Raw genomic sequence first — 21151 nt, forward strand, 5'->3', positions numbered from 1 at the left:
CTCTCCAGCAGTACCATCCTGAGAGGCACTTCTGCATGGCCTAGAAGGTAAACCCGGGATTATTTTTAAAGAACTCTTGTTCAGTCAACAAACACAGATCCACGGTGCCAACCCTGGAAACCAGAGGAGCATTGGTATCTGTGTGTCACCTGGGTTCTGTGACAGTAATGTGTCGCCCTGGGGTGTCACACAGCCAGTGGAGCTGAGCCACATCCCATCACAGATCACATGAGGAGCCTCACAGAAGACGGAGATAAAACTACATTAGAAATGCCAAATAAAAACTATAAATGGAAGAAAATTGGCTCAGGTCAAGGCTGACAGGTATGGAAAAGAATTTCTACTTTCCGATCTTTCTTCAGCTGTGGGATGCCTGAAGCCCTCTGATGGTTGTTACGGGCTGATGTTCAACATGGGGGCTGGGCGGGATGGCGCAGGGGAGTGAAGAGTGCATGCTTTAAAGTTTATAGAAGAGTCCTGGTAGACACATCCATGAAGATCCAAGTTACTGGCTGGGAGGTGGGTGGGAAAAGGACCAAGACCCTTCTTTGATAACAAGAAACAGCATAGTAGATAGATTTATTAGTTCCTTTTCTACAACCATGATGAAATGCCCGAGGCTGGGTAACTTCATAAACAAAAAGGGTTTCTGTTAGTCCAGCACCTAGCAAGTTCTGAGGGTCTGGCAAGGGCCTCATGGCAGGTGGCATCACAATGGTGGACAGACTGGAGAAGAAAAGACTGCATCACAAGGCAGGAAGCTAGAGAGAGTGGGAATCCGCTTTGTTAAAGGCCTTACTACCTTCAAACACTGCCACTGTGGGATGTTCCAAGCTCCAGACACATGGGGCCTTGAAAGAAAATTTTAAACCACATCCCAACCGTGGCAGTAGTAATGCCCACTATGTCTTGGATGCAGGGAAGAAATACCTGAGAGGTGCCTACACGGACAGTGAATGTGGGTATGTGGGATCCATGAGGCACAAGCAACAGGATGCAGTGACTCTGCTGAGACCCGTCCCTGTGCTGGACATCTGCTGGGCTCTCTGCTCTTCCACTTTTGCCAATTGAAAACTTATTTGTAGGGGTTGATGGGGATAGCAAGTTGGTAAAATGCCGGCCTCATGAGCATGAGGTCCTGAGTTGGGATCTTTAGAATGAGCCAAAAAGAAAAGAAAAGATATAGAAAAGGAGCAAGCCAGCCAGAGATGATGGTGCACACACATTATAGCCCTAGTGCTATGGAGATAGAGACAGGCAGATTCCCCAGAGCTCGCTGGCAGGCCAGCCTAGCCAATCTCAGTGAACGATCCCACCTCCCAAGTTCTGTGTGGTCTGGGGTCACCTGGCCTGGCGTGGCTTAGTCTGGCCAACTAGGAAGAAAGATATCTGTGATACCTAGAAAAGCAGCTCCCGAGGACTCGAGGTGCAGGCTCTCACCGTCCATGATCTGTGTGGATGCTCCATGGGAATGCAGATGACGTCATGACTTTGACGGAAGTGCATCAGGGACCAGTTGTGCTGGATGGTTCCCCGCTCCCTACCCCCCACCCCAGAGGCAAAATCCACATCTGGCCTGTTGTAGTTCTTAGGCTAGTGTCTGTGTTTTCCCCAAAACAAAGAAGTGTTGCCACGGCAACCTCTGCATCCAGAGCTAGAGCCTATTCTGAGACAGTAGACAGTAAGTTTTGTTTCTCAAATGACTTGGGTAGGCTCTGCTTTGAATGCCTTAACCTTCGATGAAATCCCAGGAGTGGGAGGAGTGGGGAGGCTCAGGAGGGAGGCACCCACCGGTCCCCAGAGTCACAGCTGTTCCTGAGATGCAAAGTGAGTTTTTAGTTTTAAAATAAATCATTATTAGGGCCAGGAGATGGCTCAGCAGGTAAAAGCATTTACCACCAAGCATGAAGACCCGAGTTCAATCCACAGAGAAGAGGTGGTGAAGGAGAGAAGTAATTTCTGCTGACCTCTACACCAAACTGTGCTACGTACATAGCCATATCATAGCCACGTACATCTCCTCACACATATCCATGTACATGGCCACATACATATCCACCGCACAATACATAGATGAATAAAAACGGGTAATTTAAAGGCTTTAGAATTATCAATATCATCATTGTCATCCCCGGAGCAGTGCGTTATGGACTTGACTGTGATGGAAGCGAATGCGACATTATATTATCGTGATCTTGCCTTATCAAAAAGTCTCGCTTAACACAAAGAGGCATAGACCGAATGCATTAACTGTCAAGTGACTATCATGGTAGTTTTGTGGGAGATGACCTCCCATTGAAGAGTTTATAACTTGAGAAGTGTATGCAATCACAAGAAAACACCAACACCTTTCACACTGTGATCTGTGCTCCATGACCCAGGGCATTTTGACTATACACACGCACGCACGCACGCACGCACGCACGCACGCACGCACGCGCACACACACCAATTTGTACAAGGCCCTGGGTTCCATTGCCAGAGAGACAGAGAAAGAGGAGGAGGAAGAGAAGGGAAGGAGAAGGGGAAGGGGATGGAAGGGGAGAGAGAAGAAAAAAAGGAGGAGGAAGGGAGGATGGAAAGGAAGAAGGGAAAGGGGAAAGAGCTGAGGAAGGGAAGAGGAGGGAAGGAGAAAGAAGGAAATGGCCAGGAGCTATCTTTGACCACTAGGAGGGTAAGAGGCACAGACACAGCATAAGGGGCAGCCTCACTGGAGAACCTCCCGCAGCCCCCATGGAGGTCTCACCTTTCCAAAGTCACCAAAAGATCTGAGCTCACAGCAACCACCTAATCGGAGCCCCGCCGGAAAGACTTGGACAGGGCAAGGCCTCCTGCCCACAGCGCTGCTTCTCCCTTTCCCCAAACTTTCAGAGATTCATGGACACCTTTGCTGCTGTAGATGACCCCCTACACACAGGAGGCAAACGCTGGGCGGAGATGGCTCTGCTCCCAGCTCAGAGGTCTGCTACCAGCATGCTGGGTCAGACCCTCCATGGACATCCCTGGGGTAAGTAGCATGCTGGGTCAGACCCTCCACGGACATCCCTGGGGTAAGTAGCATGGGCATGAGAGGCCAGAAAGTGCAGCGTGGAGGTGGTCCGAAGGGCAGGGCTTTGAATGGAATTTTTTTTTTTAATCTAGATCACAGTGAGGTCAGAGCCTGGTAAGCCCATTGCAAGTTGAAATTATTGTTCAGTAGAAAATTCATTGAGGGCTGTGGAGTAAGGAGGATAACTCGGCAGTAGAGGGACTGTCTATTGGGCACAGAACCCTGGGTTCCATCTCCAACACTGTCAAAAAAGGAAAGAAACTGCAATGGCCGACCTCATGCCACAGCTTAGCCACACAGCATGGTACAGAGCGCCCCTTCCATCACCTCAGGGCTGGTGAGTACTGAGGAGCTCTGCAATGACCCAGCCCCCCACGAGATGACTAGAATACAGATTGCCAGCCGAGGAGAACATCACCAATAAAAGCCTGGCTTTCGACCGAAGGGCCTCCCATTCCCACCATCGGAAAGCAAAAATGTTCCAAGTCGAGCCATCATAAGTCAGCAAGCATCGACAGTCACTTCACGGCATCTCGTATCCCTTGGCACGGGGTCAGGTGCCACCAGGCACCCTGTGCTCATGCCCCGATTTCCAACCACAGGCATTCCCTGCACAGGGTCACACACAAGGGACGTGTCTCCCGCACAGAGCAAGATCACTTTTAGTAACGGCCGTGTAATAAGTGTTATTTTCTTGATTCATGTATTTGTATCTAAATGAAACATTAGAAAAGAAAAAATGTCAATGTTAAAGGTCTTATCCAAATTCAGTAATAAAGAGCTTTCAAAAGCTCTGAAATCCACATGCGTTGAAATCCACACTCGATGAACATTTCCTACCCTGCCGTCTGCACTGGCTGCTGGTTAACCTGGGGCCCCAGGATGGTGGACTGAAGAAAGCAGGCCTGACTCTTTCCACAGCAGGAGCATGGGAGAGTTGCCACAGGGTTACAGATCCTACTAAACCTGTGTCAGAACTATAGCTGAACCCACGGGTGCCTGAGGGCCACATGTGGCTGAGACTGGGTAACTGAGGTCCCTAGAAACCACTAACACATGGTGTTTAGTGACAGGATATGTTTTATTGACAGGCCATGCCTCTTTATGCATTTGTGTGTGTGCACATGTTTTCATGTGCCAAACGTACACATAAAGGTCAGAGGGCACCCTGGCGTGTCAAGCCTCACCTCCCACCTTCTTAGAGGCAGGATCTCTTGTTCACTGATGTGTGCACCAGGCTAGCTGGCCCAAAAGCTCCCAGGGATTCTCCTATCTCCACCATCTATCTCACCTTTAAAGCACAGGAATGACTGATATGCGTTAGTATATCTGGCTTTATGTGGATTCTGGGGGATGGGAATTCAAGTCCTTGTACTTGCGTGGCAAGTACTTTTCCCACTGAGCTATCTCCTAGCCCTTCCCATTAGCCTCTTCACACAACCAGAAGACGCAGTACCCAAGATCACAGCCAAGAGTCGGGGCCTGAACCCTGAGCTCTTCCTGGAACTCACCAAGCTCCTGGGACAGGAGGTAACTACTCCCCAGGTCTGCTGTGATTGCCGACATCAGTCACCTGCCCTCCTCCTGACCCATTCTGTTCTATTCTTGGGCACAGCACTCTCCTCTGCCTGGAAGGTTATAGGGTGACCATGTGGCCTAGGACTAGCCACTGACCCAGCTTCACAGCCTTCTACCCTCCAGCTTCGAGGGTTTGCTTGTTTTGTTTTGTTTGAAGTTATGTGGGTGTCAAGTGTGCACGTGAAAGTCAGAAGACAGCTTTGGGGAGGTGGCTCTACTCTCATCGTGTGGGATCTGGGGATCAAAGTCAGGCTGTTGGGCTTAGACGAAAGCTCTTTAACCCACTGAGCCATCTTGTTTGCTCATGATGAGTGTTTCTGACACACCCCTCTCCTAGGCCTTTCTCAGGTCTGAGAAAGAGAAGGAAGGAAAATGAATGTCAATGGCCACTGTGACTAGTTTGGATGGGCTGACGCCAAAGCCATCTTCCCCAGAAGGCATTTGGATGCCGGTCTTGGCAGTGGAGACAAGTGTTCTTGAGTGAAGTCGCTTGTATTGACATGGAAGAAAGGATTTCTGTTCTGTCACCAAAGAGAAAGATGGGTCCTCTTCCTTGACATGAGCTCAGTAATGGCTATTGCCCGAGAACCTGGTGGGTGTTGGGCACCATCCTGGCTGGGGAGAGTACAGAACGTAGGCTGAAGAGCCTGGAGTCTTAGGCCAGACCAGCAAATAAGGAGAGAGTGGGTAGACATAGTAGTGTGGTGGAGTAGGAAAGCCAGGCTGAGCACCTGCTCCAGCAGCAGGAGAAAGCCCCACTGGCTTGGATTGAAGGAGACATCTGGAAGGCCACCCCATCTCTACCTCTCTAAAGCCACGAGCCATATTTCAGACAGGTTTCATGCTACACAGAAAACCCAGCAGCCAGCATTTAGCCAGGAGGTTGGCGAAGCATCAGGGAGAATGGAATTAGTGGTCTGGAGACCAAGTCACTCTGGGAGGGACCAGAACAAAGCCAGACTCCAGAGCTAAGTCCTCCTTCTCAGGTATCCTCAACTTCCCCCCATGCTGGGAGAAGGACATGGGGACGGGGACACACGGGTAAGCATGCAGTGACTGTACAGCAGCTGGCTGCCCCACCCACTTTCTGGAGGATTTATTCTCTTAGTAAGGACCACGCTCTGGAAATCATAGAATGCTACCTTCCTGTCACAGGAGTGCAGCGTCACACCACATGACCACAGTGGCTTTGGCCAAGGTTAGCCTGGAGTAGGGGATCAGCCTCTCCTTTGATGAATATTCCTTTGGCATAGCAGATAAGTTTCTCTAGCTCTGACAGGAGCAGCCTCCCAATCCTGGGAACTTCCCGTAGCTAGAAGTGGTTCTTTCCGCCTGGCTCCCAGGAGCCTGGGCGGGGCCACAGAAAAATAAACTAGACAAAGCCCATTTGCAAAAGGTTCTGGATTCATTCATGCTCTCCCGTCTGCTCCAGCTGAGCTCTCTGCCCCTTCAGACCACATGACACTCCCTTCTTTCCAAGAATCTTGAGGGACATCCCATGGATCTGATCTAAAGGAAGCAAAATACAGCTCTTTATCAGCTACACTGGCAACTCTTGGACAGTAAAGCCCATACAGCAATGGCCTCAGGGCATTGGGAGGGTCTCATGCCTGCTCTGGCTGCCCCAGAAGCGAGGACCCAGCAGAGTCACAAAACCAAGCCGTGATTGGTCACCTCTGTTTCTCTTCTGATAATTCCTGCCATTGAGCTGGGCTCTGACTTGTTCCTTCCAGCTGGGTAGGAGTGAGCCCCATGGAGGTACACGCTTGGAGGAACCCTCCCTCTTCTCACTGGAGCCCGGGTGAATCCTGCTATTGCTGTTTATTAGAGCAGAATTAGGAACCTTCCCTCTGCTCTGTTTAATTCCACCACGTGCATCCTGCCATTCTACAGTCCCACCACGTGGCTGGAATCCCTGGACCGCCTTAAAGGCTCACAGGAAGAGGTCCCAACCCTGCTGCTGCCTATCCAAATCCTTCTTGCAGTTGGGCTCAGCTCTGACCCAGAGAGAGTCCGATTTATAGCTCTGAGGGATATAGGGGAAGAGCTGAGGTCCAGAGAAAACATGGCTGGTCCAAGATCACCAAAATAATTCCAGATGGAATCTCACCCTTTCCGGTCCTTGGCCTAATGATTTTTCTTCAGTTCCACTACCCTTTGTGGGTATGAGGCTTTTTAAAGGAAGGTCGTCAAGGTCTGGTGCTGAACAGAGGCATCCCCTGGCTCACGGAGGACTGCAAATCCTCACAGAGGGGCCCAGGAAGCTCAACTGGGGCCAGTATGGGTGCTATGGTCACTTCCAGGCCTATACTTGGACTCACTGCCAGCGAAGGCATAGGTGAGGGGGTCAGGGTAAAACAGAGCTTACAAGGATCTTGAGTCCTGCCAAGGACTGATGCTAAACCGTGCTCAGGATGCTACTAGAAGCTTGAAGTCAGCACTGGTCCTACCTGCCTAGTAATTTGCCAAGCAGTTCTTCAAGGTAAAGCCTGAGATCAGTGAGTGACCAGAGCTGGTCCCCGATACACATCTAGCCCAGAGTTAAATGAGACACCTACTTTCACAGCAGCTGTTCGTCAACACAAAGCCCAGGAGCTGAAGCAAGAGAACCCAGAGCCTAACCCCTAGTCTCATTTTGTCTTGGGTAAACTGAATGCCTGATTTCGTTGAAATAAGCTATTCTACTGAAGGTGGTGTTGGGGGTTGGGTAGAGGTGGGGGTAGGGCTCTAGTCATTCTCTGCCTCCTGACTGTGGATCCCACGTGACCAGCTGCTTCACACTCCTGTGGAGCTGGACCTTCGTATCAGTGGACTGGAAGGTCACTGAAGATGGATCCTCTCGTGATCAGCAGGAGCTGATTGGTCAGAATGGGATCTATACGTACCTCCAGCCCTGAGTGGGGGACACTACGCTCTCTGTGTGGCTCGAGTCAGTTCTTTCTGCATCTGAGGTCATAAGGACCGGGAAACTGAATGCAAACCAGAGAGAGAGAGAGATCCTGGTGACAACAACCTGTCAGGACCCAAAGGTCATGCTGAGGTCATCTCCACAGCCTGGAAGCTCAGGGAAGACACTTAGGATCTCAGGACCAGTGAGGAGCAAGGACCAGGACCAGGACCAGGATCGGGACCGGGATCAGAACTCCTTCAACTACATGTTCTTTTTTTACTTTCTTTTTTTTTTTTTTTTTTCCGGAGCTGAGGACCAAACCCAGGGATTGCTAGGCAAGTGCTCTACCACTGAGCTAAATCCCCAACCCCTCAACTACATGTCCTTGTTCATACTTAACTACCCCCTCCCCTTTTAAGACAGCCTCACTGTGGTAGTGAAGGTTTACCTAAAATTCACTGTACAGCCAGGCTAGCCTAGAATCCACAGCAACCTTCCCTCCTTGCTTATTCTCCTAAATGTTGAGATTGCAGGGGTGAGCCCCTCACACTTGGCTATGCAAGAACAGCGGGAACCTGGGAGTGAGCCTCTTGAAACCTCTAGGGGGCAGAGCCAAGTACAGGCCTAGGGTAGGGTGTCAGCGTGGAGGTCAAATACTGCAGGAAGAAGTGTGAAAGAAGGAAGAGAAAATAGATGGAGATTGAAGACCAGCCCAGACCTCAGAGGAGACTGAGCTGATAAAAACAGGTGAGTGGGGGCTGGGTGTGGTGGCACATGCATTTAATCCCAGCACTTGGGAGGCAGCAGCAGGCAGATCTCTGAGTTCAAGGCCAGCCTGGTCTACAGATGGAGTCCCAGCATAGCCAGGGCTATACAGAGAAACCCTGTCTCAAAACAAAACAAAACTAAACAAAACAAAACAAAACAAAACAAAAAAGTGAGTAGGTAGTGCTGGGGAAAAATGGGTTGTTTCAAGTGATGGTGGCTGAACGCTGCACAGGTAAGAACAAAGCCAATCTTGGCTTTCAAGACTTCCATGAAGTCCCAGCAGATGCATGAGGTTGAGGTGTTTGGGGACAAGAGACATCTAGCTTTGTGCCAACTATCTATTGCAAGGTCTGGGTGAGGCATCAGACTTCTGCAGCCCTGCAGCCCTCTGCTCTGGTGTGTGGTCACATTCGACAGCCTACTTCCTCAGGTGTTTCATTGTCCAGGAATTCCCCACAGACTCGACCCCCTCTCCACATGAAGGCCTGTTAGTTGGTTCAGACCTTTACTGAGAGCGTCTATCACTTCTGTAACCCCTACCACCTCAGACCTCGCCCCCTTGCCAATAGCAAGAGGAACTTTGGAGTGGAGAGTGACCACAGAGGAAGGAGCAAGCAGCAGGTGACGGTGCTGGGTCTACAGGTCAGGATACCCCGTTGTGACAGCTTCAGTGGATACCCTGCTAAGTCTAACCCAGGCACTGTCCTTTGACAGGACAGTGTCGGGGGGACCATGGGAACCTTTAAACAGCTAGTCAAGCACATCTGGTTGGTTTTGAGTTTGAGGACAGGATGGATGTACTGAACGGCATTAGCTGCATCTTGATAGGCTGAAGAGGCTGCATCCTGATAGGCTGTGGCCAGGGAGATGGGTGTTTCATGTTGTAGGAAACTGCTAGAGACTATGGAGATGAGGGTGGAGGACAGTGACACACCTCTGGAGCTTCCTGCATTCAGGGTGTGCAGAACCTGGAAGTCACAGGCCAGGAAAGGTTCCAGATCAACCCAGAACTCAAAGGTGTCTATGTGTGTGCAGGAGGGAGCAGGATGCTGTGTATACTTGCCAGCAGCCAGGTATGTCCACTGTGGGGGAAGCAGGGCGACCTTTAAAGGAGGGACCAAAGCAGGACACATTGTGTCCACACCCATTCCCTCACTCGAGCAGCGTTCTGATTGGTTGAAGGGAGACCGGACGCAGCAAGCAAGAACAGACGGAGAGTTGCTTAGGAAGCACAGGGGAGCGCACGTGGATGGGAGTGCGCATGGACAGACGGAGATCATGAAGACAAATCACATGGAAATGCTCACAAGACAGAAGGCCAGGGCCAGCTGCCATATCCTACTAGGAACAAAACCGCGGTGCCTTAGGAGCCAAGCGCACACACAGGACAGGCCCAGGGTGGCAGTAGATCTGAAGTGGATATTCACCTAGGCCTTGTGTTAGAAATCCCCAAGTCAAGACACCACCCCCACCGAACACAGCTGCAGCACAAGGATATCACTGGGAACAAACAAACAAACAGACAAAACCATGTCACTCAGGGGTCACAACTATATTTTCTGACTGGGGATAAAACTCCTGGATGGGAGAAGAGGAAGCAAACACAGAGCCACAGTGAACCTTTAGACCAATGCCTTCAATGGCAGACAGCAACCAAGACCCCAGGTACAGACAGACCTGAACGATCAACCCAGTGCAAGGATACACACACACACACACACACACACACACACACACACACACACACTCACACTCACACCCCAGACTGATACAACTTTGCATGTCTTTCTAATCCCCTCAAAGGACAACAAGAATAGGGTGAGCCCCCACCAGCCAGGTAGCAGACCATCTGCTTTAGAGACTGCAGTGTCTGGGAAGCTTTCTGTCCCCCACTCCTCCTGAGCTATTTGCTCTGAAAATAGGCTGTGGGAATCCGATCGACAGCTGCGTGATGGCTGCCCGACTGTAGTATCATTTCTCCCTTCCTTGGGGAGAATTATAGAGGGGGCACTCCACACTGGGGGCCCTGATCCATTTGGTTAAATTTAAGGAAATAGGTCACCCGTTTGGGTTTTCCTGAGGATCTGCTAGAGAGTCTCTCTGGCAAATACAAAGGCTCCTATGGCTCACTTCAGAGAGCCTCGCCTGCTTCATCGGAAGTAGCACATTCCATAGTGAAAATGCCAGGAAAACAGAAATCTCTCAGGTCGGAATTATTTAATTTCCCAGCAGGTGGTATCTCCAAACAGGTATATTCTCAAAGAACCATCAGTCAAAACAAGCTCAGATTTCACATTCTCACCCCCACACACACGCACTGTATTACACTAAGAAATCTGAAAACATCTCCCTCCATCCATCATCTATGCAAATCCACAGAGTAATGATACAGGCTCCCGGTCTTGAAACCTAGCAACCGTATCCAAGTGCTCCTTAGTCAGCTAAGCAGGCACCAAACTCACGCACACACACATACACCTCAGCTCTATGGACTGTGTTATCATACACACACACACACACACACACACACACACACACACACACACACACACACGCACGCACGCACACACCTCGACTCTCTCCATATCTGTGGAAGGACAAGACAGGAAAACAAACCTTGTTCCGCTGAAGAAGCACAACCCATGTCATTTAATCCATCTGACAGCGCATCTCCCCTCAGAGCCAGGCAAGAACAAAACCACCAAAGATTGGGGAAAACAGGTTAGCCGGGTCCGCAGCTTATCAGCGCGCCACATGCTTAATACTTGCATGCTTATTTCGGACGTGGGCTCCCCAGCTCCCCCCTGGCCTTGCTTTTAATGGAAGCCACCCTATGGAAGTCATCCTAAGTACTCTGTGGCCAAGGCACCTCAAGCTGGTCCGGCTCATCTGCCCAGCCACAGCTTACGATGGGTGACAGCAAGCAGGGATTAACTTCGCTATTCACAGCCTCTCCCAACAAGCACTTTCTTCCAGCTGGCAGATAAAACAATCTGATGGAAGTCACGTTTAATATTTTAAGGGGGGGGTGCTTTAAAAAAAAAACTCAGCAGCGCAGAATCAGACAAGAGCAGCACGCACACCGTGACCGGCTCGCACATAAATGTGCACGCTAAGACGCTGAGCCTATTGGGGAAGCAAGCTGCAGCCACATGAACTCTGCGGATCTCCAGGTGTCCATTTGCCAGATGGCTCTGACCGCAGGGTTATGGCTGCCTTCCCCAAAACCACATCTGCACTTCTGAAGTGCTCTGGTTTTGCTAGCACACTAGCAGGCATCGAAAACAAAGATTTCCCCCCATTCAAAAGCAGGAGCAATTTGATTTTTCGATAGGAAGGATTTTCTTTGATTAACCACGGTGAAAGCCAGGGAGGTGTTTAACCACCTTTGGTGACCCCCAACTTGGAATGTGGAGAACTTTCCACTACCCTACATTCAGATATGTGCCCTGACCGGACCGACAGAGGTGTGTGTTGGGGGCGTTCCTTCATTTCCTCCTGCTTGAGATTCAAAGAGAGCAACTCAGCCTCTCTCAGCCTCACTCGGCTTAGGACACATAGGACTCTGATCATGAGCAGTGAGGGGTGCCAGACTCGGGGATGGGGGACACACTTAGGGACAGGTCTCTTTCCTCCTTGTCCCTCCTAAGTGGAAGTGAAGCTTAAAATATGAGACTAAAACGCGGAGTACTAGCTCAGTTCAAAGTGTGAGCACCTGAGTTTGGATCCCCAGAAGTCATATAAAAAGCCACCACAGAGGTTTATACATGGGAGGCTGTGACAGGAAGCATCTCGGAACTCTCTGGAACAAGGGAAACTTCGAGCCAGAGATAGACTGTTTCAAACAAAAGGTAGATGGGTCCTGAGGAACAACCCCCAAAACAGTCCCCAGAGCTCTACATGCTTGAGCACAAATGCACATCTACCCTCCTCACCCCAACACCGCCATCACCACCCAAACACACATAACCAAAAGACTGTAAAGTCAAAACTCAGGACCAAGTGGGCCCCCATCAACAGTGTCAGCCACCCCTCCGTGCCTCAGATCAGTATGAAGACAGGGCTTAGACTGAGAAGGAAGGTGACAGAAAGGCCATCCTTGAATGACAAATGGCATGGGGGAGGGTCAGTTACTCAGCACATACTGCACAGCACTGAGGGGCAGCAACTGAGGGACAGGCAAAGTCCAATACAGTTGCCCTAGAGAAGGAAATGGCCCAGAGGTAGGCAACACTAAACTCTGGTCCCTGCAGTGGGGGCCTTGGGGATGGATCTTCTCACAAATGGTTTAAGGATCTTCAGTGAGAGGCCATTTTAGATATAGGACCAAACTGGTGTCCTAAGATAAGGCAGGAAGTTGAGACAAGCTGGATGGTTACTTGTCTCACTGCTGGGACAAACGCCTGAGGAGAAGCAACTTAAGGAAGAAAGGGTTTATTTGATTCACAGCCCGAGGGCTGTCCATCATGGCGGGAAGGCCATCAGGAGTGGGAGGTGGCTGGTCGCATCACATCCACAGTTAGGAAGCAGAGAGAGATGAACGCCGGTGCTCGCACTGCTTTCCCCTTTTTATTCATTCTGGGACCCCAGTACAAATGTTGGTGGCGCACACATTCAGGGTGAGTCTTCATACATCAGTTAACCCAAACTAACTAGACTCTCACTCACAGACACACCCAGAGGTCCGTTTCCATGCTGATTCTAAACCCCATCAAATTGGCAATCTCAATAGCCACAGAGAAGGTCAGGTTATCACAGACCAGAGACTGCAAACGTGTGTCACAAACCAGACCCGTGGAGGAGGCCAAAGCCCGCCAGCAGCACCTAGCATGGGAAAGAGCCCGGAGGACACCCTTCCGGAGCCTTGAGGAACAATACCCTGGCAGTACCTTGATTCTGACCTCGCATCCCCTTGAACGGCAGAATAAACTCATTATTTTAAACAGCTCAGCTAGCTGTCATCTGTCGTCCTTAGGAACTGATGTGTGGCCAATCCTCCTATCTGAATGAACGCATGAGAGATGGGGATGCCTAGGAAAGCTGGATACCCAGCCTCTCATTAGCATAGTGATTTCAGTAGCACCTGGACCTGTGGAGTCAGACGCGTGCCTGCCAGGGTGTCTGCATTCCACACAAGCTCTCAGAAACCCCAAGTACACCCTGTACTGAATACACACTGTGCAACGCTGGCTGAGGAGACCAAGATCTCTCTCGTTCAGGTGAGTGGGGAGCGCAGTCCATTACAGAGAGGGAGGAGTGACTCACAAGCTATTTCTGCAGATCAACTGTGGGGCTGGCAGAAAATCTGATGGAGCTTCGGGGTGGTGGGACATCAAACAAACAAACGAACAAACAAAACCAAAAAATAACCCATCTAGAACAAATGATGACCAGGACTCAGGAGGAGTAGGCATTGTGACAGCAAAAGTGACAATGTGCACCAAAGTTTAGGCTTCTGAAAAGTCACATGTCTTTTTTTGCAGTAGGTAGCCACTGATCTTCCAAGTCACATGACTCCTAAGGGGACATGACATCTGCAGTCCTTTTAACATCACCCCTAGAGCCTCGGGTAAGGGAGGAGCCACAGAAGCCTCAGTTTCTGAGGCCCCTACCTTATAAAGAGCCTGGGAGGATTTCTGAACCCACTAATCTGCCAGGGTCTTCCCAGAAGGAGGCGGTCGGAGATCTCACTGGTCATGGTGAGCTCTGACCCAGTCATCTCTAACCCCTCATACTTCTGGTCCCTGTGGACATTCTCTTATGTGCTGAAGGAGACAGATTGTGTCTGTAACTCCCTATAGCAGGCTGGAGTCTTAGGATGCAGACTCCTATCCCAGTCTTGTTGAGGCTCTGGACAGCCATCAAAGCTGCCCTTTTCAGGAGCCCTGAGCAGTGACTGTCTCCCTCAAAATGTTATCTTTCCCTCTCAGCCTCCACAGAGTAGTATCATCCCCATCTGTGAGATGCACCCCCATCTGTGAGGTGTCCTGCTGGCTGGAACAGCACTGACTTTGACCTCATAAGACACTCTGGGAAGAATGTCCCAGGCCTGCCATCTCTGAAAGGGAAGCCATTTCCCTCTGAAGTGGTAAAATATAAGGGGAAGTTGAAAATTAATGTAGGACCTGAGGATGGTGCAACCGTTTCTGCAGTTGGTCCAGGTGAAAATGAATACACGTGAGCAGAACAAGGTAACCACACCAGGTGGGGCACTTGGAATTTGCTCACAGCTGGTAGGTATGAGGCTAAGGCAAGCAAGCATAGGGAATAGCTTGGCAATCTCGGACTCTGCCTGGTGTGAGCTCACTCTACACACATCCCTCTTCTAACAACGCTGATGCTCAAAGCAGGGTACAGGGTGACACAAGCCCATCATCTCGCTCTATCATGATCCAATGTCCCAGCACAAGGAAAGTCCCAGTCACATTTGATGCAAGACACACATTCGACATGGTGAAGACGTAAAAGCGAGACAGTTTCGCTCACTCCCGACACCCCAAAAGCAGGGTGAGGGCATAGACAGTGAGAGGCAGATGCCATCTGCTTCTTCTCAAGGCTCCAAGAAGCCCCATCCCAGAGCCCCTCAATGGGACAACTCCACCTTCGAGGGCTCACCACTGCTGCTCCAGTGGGACTGCTCCCCGCTGCAGGTCCTGTGGAAGCCCAGCGCTGGAGGGCGCAGGCCAGCTGGCTCATCCATTGTGCAAGACTGGGCCCAGCCCATGGTAGGACGGTGGGAGCAGGGAGGAGCCCCTGAGATGGCCCTCCTGGTTGGCGCAAGGGGTACTAGAAAGGGGAGGGGGACACCAAGTAGAGGTGACGGGAGGGCAGAGGAGAGGATCTCACATTCTTCTCCCCTCTCAGCTGCCACCCATCTACACATGAGTCTGTGCCTTCCAATAAGCATATCTAAGCCAGCTCTGAAGTGCACTTCCTCCTTGGTACCCAGACAGTTGCTCTGACTTGTTTCTGTAGATCTTAAAAAAAAAACTGCTTGAGAACAGTTTGGGGCTTATAGCAAACTAGAGAGGAAGGAATAGAGATATCCCCCGGGCCCCCCAACCCCCCATGCACCATCTCCCCTAGGATCACACAACCTGCCAATGTTGCTGGACCCTCACCGTCTGCAGCAATGCACAAGTACAGGCATACTATATTTTAAATCAACATTGGGGAAAATCAAGAGAGTTGAATCAGGTGGGAACCCTAGACCAATCCCCAGCAGAATTCAAACATCGCCATTCCTGAGGCCCTGCACACTTCACATGTGCCTGTAGCAGGCACTGTCAGGAGAGAGGAGAATGGTACTCTTCAAGGGAAGTGTGTTGCTCATCCCCCCACGGTCTTCACAACCCTCCCCACTATCAGGGAAGGACTCCCAAGGCTGAGGGCTGGCTGTGCAAGCAGTCCCAGGAGGATCTCAGATGACAATGGCTGTGGTTTCTCACCAAGCCCACTCACCAATGTCTGTTTCCTTGTGGTTCTTGATGTACTCGGCAAGTTCAAAGTTCCCCGCTATTATAGCCACCTGCAGAGTGAAAAACATCACAGAATTCAACGTCAGCTGCACAACCATGGGTCTCTATGTGCTGGCACCGTCAAAAGCTGTCCTCCTGTCCTGTCTGTGGCTGTGACAGATACTTGGAGAAGTGAGGGCTTATTTGCCTTACAATTCCAGGTTACAGTTGTAAGAAATGTGTCTCAAGAAAATGACCACACAATCCAAAGCACTTCAGCAGGAAAAAAGCTGCACCCACAGAAGCAAGCACGTAGCAGGGGTCCCACTGGACTTTTATTCCTAATACAAAGGGATCTTGTGCCTTACCCAAGAGGCCAGAGCTCAGCCTCACATTCTTACTTGCCTAGCTGGCTAATGGCCGTGCAGTTTCTAGGAAGAAATAAACTTGAGCATAAATGCAAACCAACCATGGCAGAGTTTTAATTTCTGCCAATTGGCTTCTTTACAATTTTTTTACATGTAGCTTTGTCTTATTTGATAGAAAAGAAAATATATTCTGCTTATATTTTCCACACAGTCCATTACTGAGGGGAAACCAAGGCAGGAACTTAAATCAGGCCACAGTCTGGAGCAGAGGGAGATTAAATGCATGGATTCTTGCTTGTTTCTACTGAGTCAACTTCTTGACTCTTACACTGTTCAGGATTCCCTGACTAGGGAATGGTGCTGCCCACCATAGGCTACATCTTCCTGCATCCATTAAGAATCAAGATAATGCTCATAGGCTAGCCTGATCTAGATAACTCCTCTCTTCCTGGTGATTCTAGATTGTATCAAGTTGACAAAACTAACCACCAAAAAGGCCCAAACCAAGGGATGCCTGGCCATCAGTACTCAGCAGCCACTTCATGACATTTTTGTGCAACCTTTGTGTGGGAGCAACTGTCTGTACCAAGGCATGGGGACAGTCTGCAGTGACAGCAGGGGCGGGGCGGGTCTGTCTGTGAACTCCTCACTGTGGACTGTGTCCTCTGTATGAGAAGGCTGGGCTGCTATCCCACCCACTCCAGGAGTTCTTCTGTGAGGGTTAATTACGATTGTCAACTTGACAGGGGAATTTAGAACCTCCATCGAGGCAAGCCTCTGGATGTCATTGAGGAGGGAAGACCCACCCTGAATGTGGAGGGCACCATCCTATGGGCCAGAATCGCAGGCTGAATAAAGAGGGAGGAAGTCAACTGAGCACCAGCATGCATCAGTTTCCTGACTGCAGATTCAATGTAACCAGTTGCCTTACCACCCTGCTGCCACCCCACCCCACCATGGTGGACTGTGTCCTCAAACTGAGCCAAAACAAAGGCTTCTCTCCTTACATTGCTTTGGTCAGTTATTCTGTAACAGCAGTGACAAAAGTAACGAGAGCCCCCACTTTCTGACTAGACACAAGTCCTTCAAATGCTCTTAATGCTCCCTGAGCACAAACTGTTCCACCTATGCATCCATGCACACAGCCTAAGGGCTGGAGATGCCGCTCAAAGGTAGAGAACCTGCTTAACAGGCACCAAATCCCTGAGCCCCACCTTATAAAGCACCACACTTCCAAAGCAGATGTGGTGGACCAGGCTATAATCCCAGCACTCGGGAGGTAAAGGCAAGAGGATCTCTAGTTCAAGGTCATCCTTGGCTGCTTTGTGAGTTTGAGGTCAGCTTAGGCTACAGTGTGCCCTATAATAGAAAGCAGGAGTGGAGAGAGGGAGAGAGAGAGAGAGAGAGAGAGAGAGCCCAGCTAAAAAACATCTCAGCATAGCTCTGTAGCCCTGCTGCCTGACACCTGACTGTCAAGAACACCCAGCAAGTGACACCAGGTATTCAGTGAATGGTCCTAGAACCCCAAACAGAGACCCTTAGCCAATGCCTACAATGCTCTAGAGACCCTGAGATGGAGCCATTTGTACACCCACAAACAGACCATAGAAAGGAGGCTCAGTCCTACACATCTATACTGAACTGACATCACATAGCAATGTAAAGGAACCCCATGGGGGTGGGTCTCCCCAGGAAGAAGCAATGCTCGAGGCTGCAGCACTGACCTCTGTTTCCAGCTTCCTTGGGTTCTACATGTGATACACACACACACACACACACACACACAGTCACCAAGACTAGATAAGATTGATGAAGCTAAGAAGGGCTTGCTGACAGGAACCGGATATAGATGTCTCCTGAGAGACAAAGCCAGAGCATGTCAAATACAGAAGTGAATGCTAGCAGCAAACCATTGAACTGAGAATAGGACCCCCGTTGGAGGAATTAGAAAAAGGATTGAAAGAGCTGAAGGGACTTGCAACCCCATAAGAACAACAATGCCAACCAAGCAGAGCTCCCAGGGACTAAACCACTACCGAAAGACTACACATGGACTGACCCATGGCTCCAACTGTACATGTAGCAAAGGATGGCCTTGTTGGGCACCAATGGAAGGAGAAGCCCTTGGTCCTGCCAAGGTTGGACCCCCAGTGTAGGGGAATGTCAGGGGGGGAAAAGGGGGCAATGGATGGGAAGGGAAACACCCTTATAGAAGAAGGGGAGGGAGATGGGATAGGGAACTTATTTCCAGGAAAACGGGAAAGGGAATAACATTTGAAATGTAAATTAAAAAAAAAAAAAACCACTATCCAATAAAAAACTGATGGGGGGAAAAAAGAAAAAAGAAAGCAAGCTGAGAAAGCCAGTAGACCATCATGGCCTCTGCATCAGCTCCTGCCTCTAGGTTCTTGCCCTGTTTGAGTTTCTGTCCTGACTTCCTTTGACTAAGTATAAGGTAAATAAACCCTTTCCTCCCCAAAGTGTTTGGTCATTATGCTTCATCATGGCAATAGTAACCCTAACTATGACAAGGCTCAAGAAAATGACCTCAAAATCTTAAGTATTTTGGCAAGGCAGAAAGTTTTACTTCTACAGAGGGGAGTGTAACTTTTTTTAAAAAAAAGATTTATTTGTCTATAATACGTGGTTGCTGGGACTTGAACTCAGAACCTCTGGAAGAGCAGCCCTCTTAATCAGTGAGCCATCTCTCCAGCCCGAGTGTAGCTATTCTTAAGCAAGGTCCCCCTGAGATTTTATTCCTAGTGCAAATGGACCTTCTGCCTCCATCTGGGTGGTCAGAACTCTGCCTCTCCTTCCCACAGGGCTGGCTGATTTAAAGCAGCAGTAAGGCTGCTGAGTAGAATGTGACTTTCAGCAGAGTGAAACCTTGGGCAGTATTTTGATTCAAGAACATCTGACCATAGAGGAACCTGAATTCCGTTCAAGTCGCTTCTTTACATTACTGTAGGTGGAGTTTTGTTTTTGCCTTTTGAGAGAAGAGAGAGCAAGAGCCAAGTGAGGTGTCTCCTTAGAGAGGTGGATCTCCGAGTTCAAGGCCAGCCAAGACTATGCAATGAGACCCTGACGGAGAAAAGACCATACAATTCCATTGACATTTCCTGTGTGCTCGTGGTGTGTGTGTGTGTGTGTGTGTGTGTGTGTGTGTGTGTGTGTGTGTGTGTGTGTTGTTTGTTCTCCCTTTTAAGAACCCTGAAGAACACAGATGTTAGGACTAGGAATGGAGTGTAGATGGCTTTGAAACCACTACACACTGCAAAGGCTTTGCAGTGTGCACTGGAAATACGAATTTTAAAGGGATTCATTTTTTCTCTTGTCTGTATTACCTAAACAATATATTAAATAAACACATACTCAATATGTGCCTTATATATTAAATACACTCTAAACATATGTGTATATGTACGTTTAGATATAATGTTGGCATGTCTATGTCTATGTATAGATACACACTTGGCATGAAAGCAGGTGTGGAGGTTTGAATTTGCTTGGCCCAGAGGGTGGCATCATTAGGAAGTGTGGCCTTGTTGGAGTAGGTGTGGTCTTGTTAGAGGAAGGGTGTCACTGTGGGGGTGGGCAACGAGACCCTCCTCCCAACCACATGAGAGCCTGTCTTCCCCTGGCAGCCTTTAGATGAAGATGCAGAACTCTCAGCTCCTCTAGCGCCATGCCTGCCTGGACTCTGCCATGATCCCACCTTGATAATAATGGACTGAACCTCTGAAACCTGTAAGCCTGCCCCCAGTTAAATGTCCTTGTAAGAGTTGCCTTGGCCATAGTGTCTCTTCACAGCAATGAAACCCTAACAAAGACAGAATTTGGTACCAGGGACTGGGTATTGCTGTGATAGGCTGACCATGCTTTTGTTTGGAAGAACGTGGATTTGGGGGACTTTTGAACTTGGGAAGCCATGGAATGCTTTAAGTGGGGCTTAATGGGCCGTCCTAGTAGGAATATGGAAGATGCTGATGCTGAGGATGATTTTAACTGTGTAGGCCTGCTAACCCCAGAGGTTTCCGTAGAAAAGAATGCTAGTTTGTGGCTTACAGACTATTTTTGCAATATTTCGGTGAAGAACATGGTTGCTTTTTGCCATTGTTCAAAGTGTCTGCCTGAGGCTAAGGTGAAAAGACTTAGATTAATTGCTTTGACAAAGGAAGTCTCAAAACAGCCTGGTATAAATTCTGTTGTGTGGTTACCAAAGTTCACTCTTATGAAGAATATTTTAATGAAAAGGAGCAAGCTGAGAAAGGATAATATAAAATGTATGGTTCAAGTAATAAAGGACACCAGGAAGTGAAATTGAGCCGAATCCTATATTCAAGGATAGAAACAGATTGAGGAGTGGTGACTTTGGGACAAGATCCTACCCAGCTAAGCTTAGACCCAGGCATGGTGGTAGATACTTTTAATCCCAACATTCAGAAAACAGAGCCATGCAGATCTCTGAGTTCAAGATCAATCTACAGAGCAAGTTCCAGGACAATCAATCTTAGGCAGTGAGGGAGCTGGAAAACAGAAAGCTGGTAATAGAATGGGGGGGGGCAAGTTCCAACCCCAGCAAGCAGCCGAACTCAGCAGCTTTTGGCCACATGGCTCTGGTTTTAGAGTCAAGAATAAAATGGACTGATGGGACAACTGATGCTGGTCAGCTGGAGCTAAAGAAAACTAGTGGTGATTAAGAGGAGACCAGCATCACTGAGGTGAAATCTGGGAAGTATTTTCTGAGATCACAAAGAAGCTGTGTTCCAGAGAAACCAAGGCCGGGCCTCATGCTGCAGCTGGATTGGCAATGTGTGAGAGTCACCCAGGTGGTACTGGTTTTGAAGGTATGAAGGGGTCTTGAAAAGCAGCTGAGACTTAGCACTGGGAGAGGGCAGGGAAAGCCATTGGTGAAGGTGCAGACTCAGTTGCAGTTGACTGCCCAGGAGTGAAGGGGTCACACAAAGAAGCTGTTTGGCACCATGAAGAGAGCCTATGAGAGGCTATTGGTGAAGCCTAGTTGCTGCAGAAGATGCCTTCT

At 49.4% G+C, this 21151-nt stretch overlaps 1 protein-coding gene across 2 annotated transcripts in view; it reads right to left on the minus strand.

The window, feature by feature from the left end:
- Positions 1–21151, minus strand: part of Shank2 (SH3 and multiple ankyrin repeat domains 2) — a 389007-nt gene that overhangs the window by 275266 nt on the left and 92590 nt on the right. For both annotated transcript variants that reach the window (XM_032891331.1, XM_032891332.1), the window contains exon 9: positions 15747–15813. In XM_032891331.1, coding sequence (XP_032747222.1) covers positions 15747–15813 — 67 coding nt within the window. The remainder of the gene's footprint in view (positions 1–15746; positions 15814–21151) is intronic.

Source organism: Rattus rattus, chromosome 2 (genome assembly GCF_011064425.1).
Source record: "Rattus rattus isolate New Zealand chromosome 2, Rrattus_CSIRO_v1, whole genome shotgun sequence".
Classification (NCBI taxonomy): Eukaryota; Metazoa; Chordata; class Mammalia; order Rodentia; family Muridae; genus Rattus; species Rattus rattus.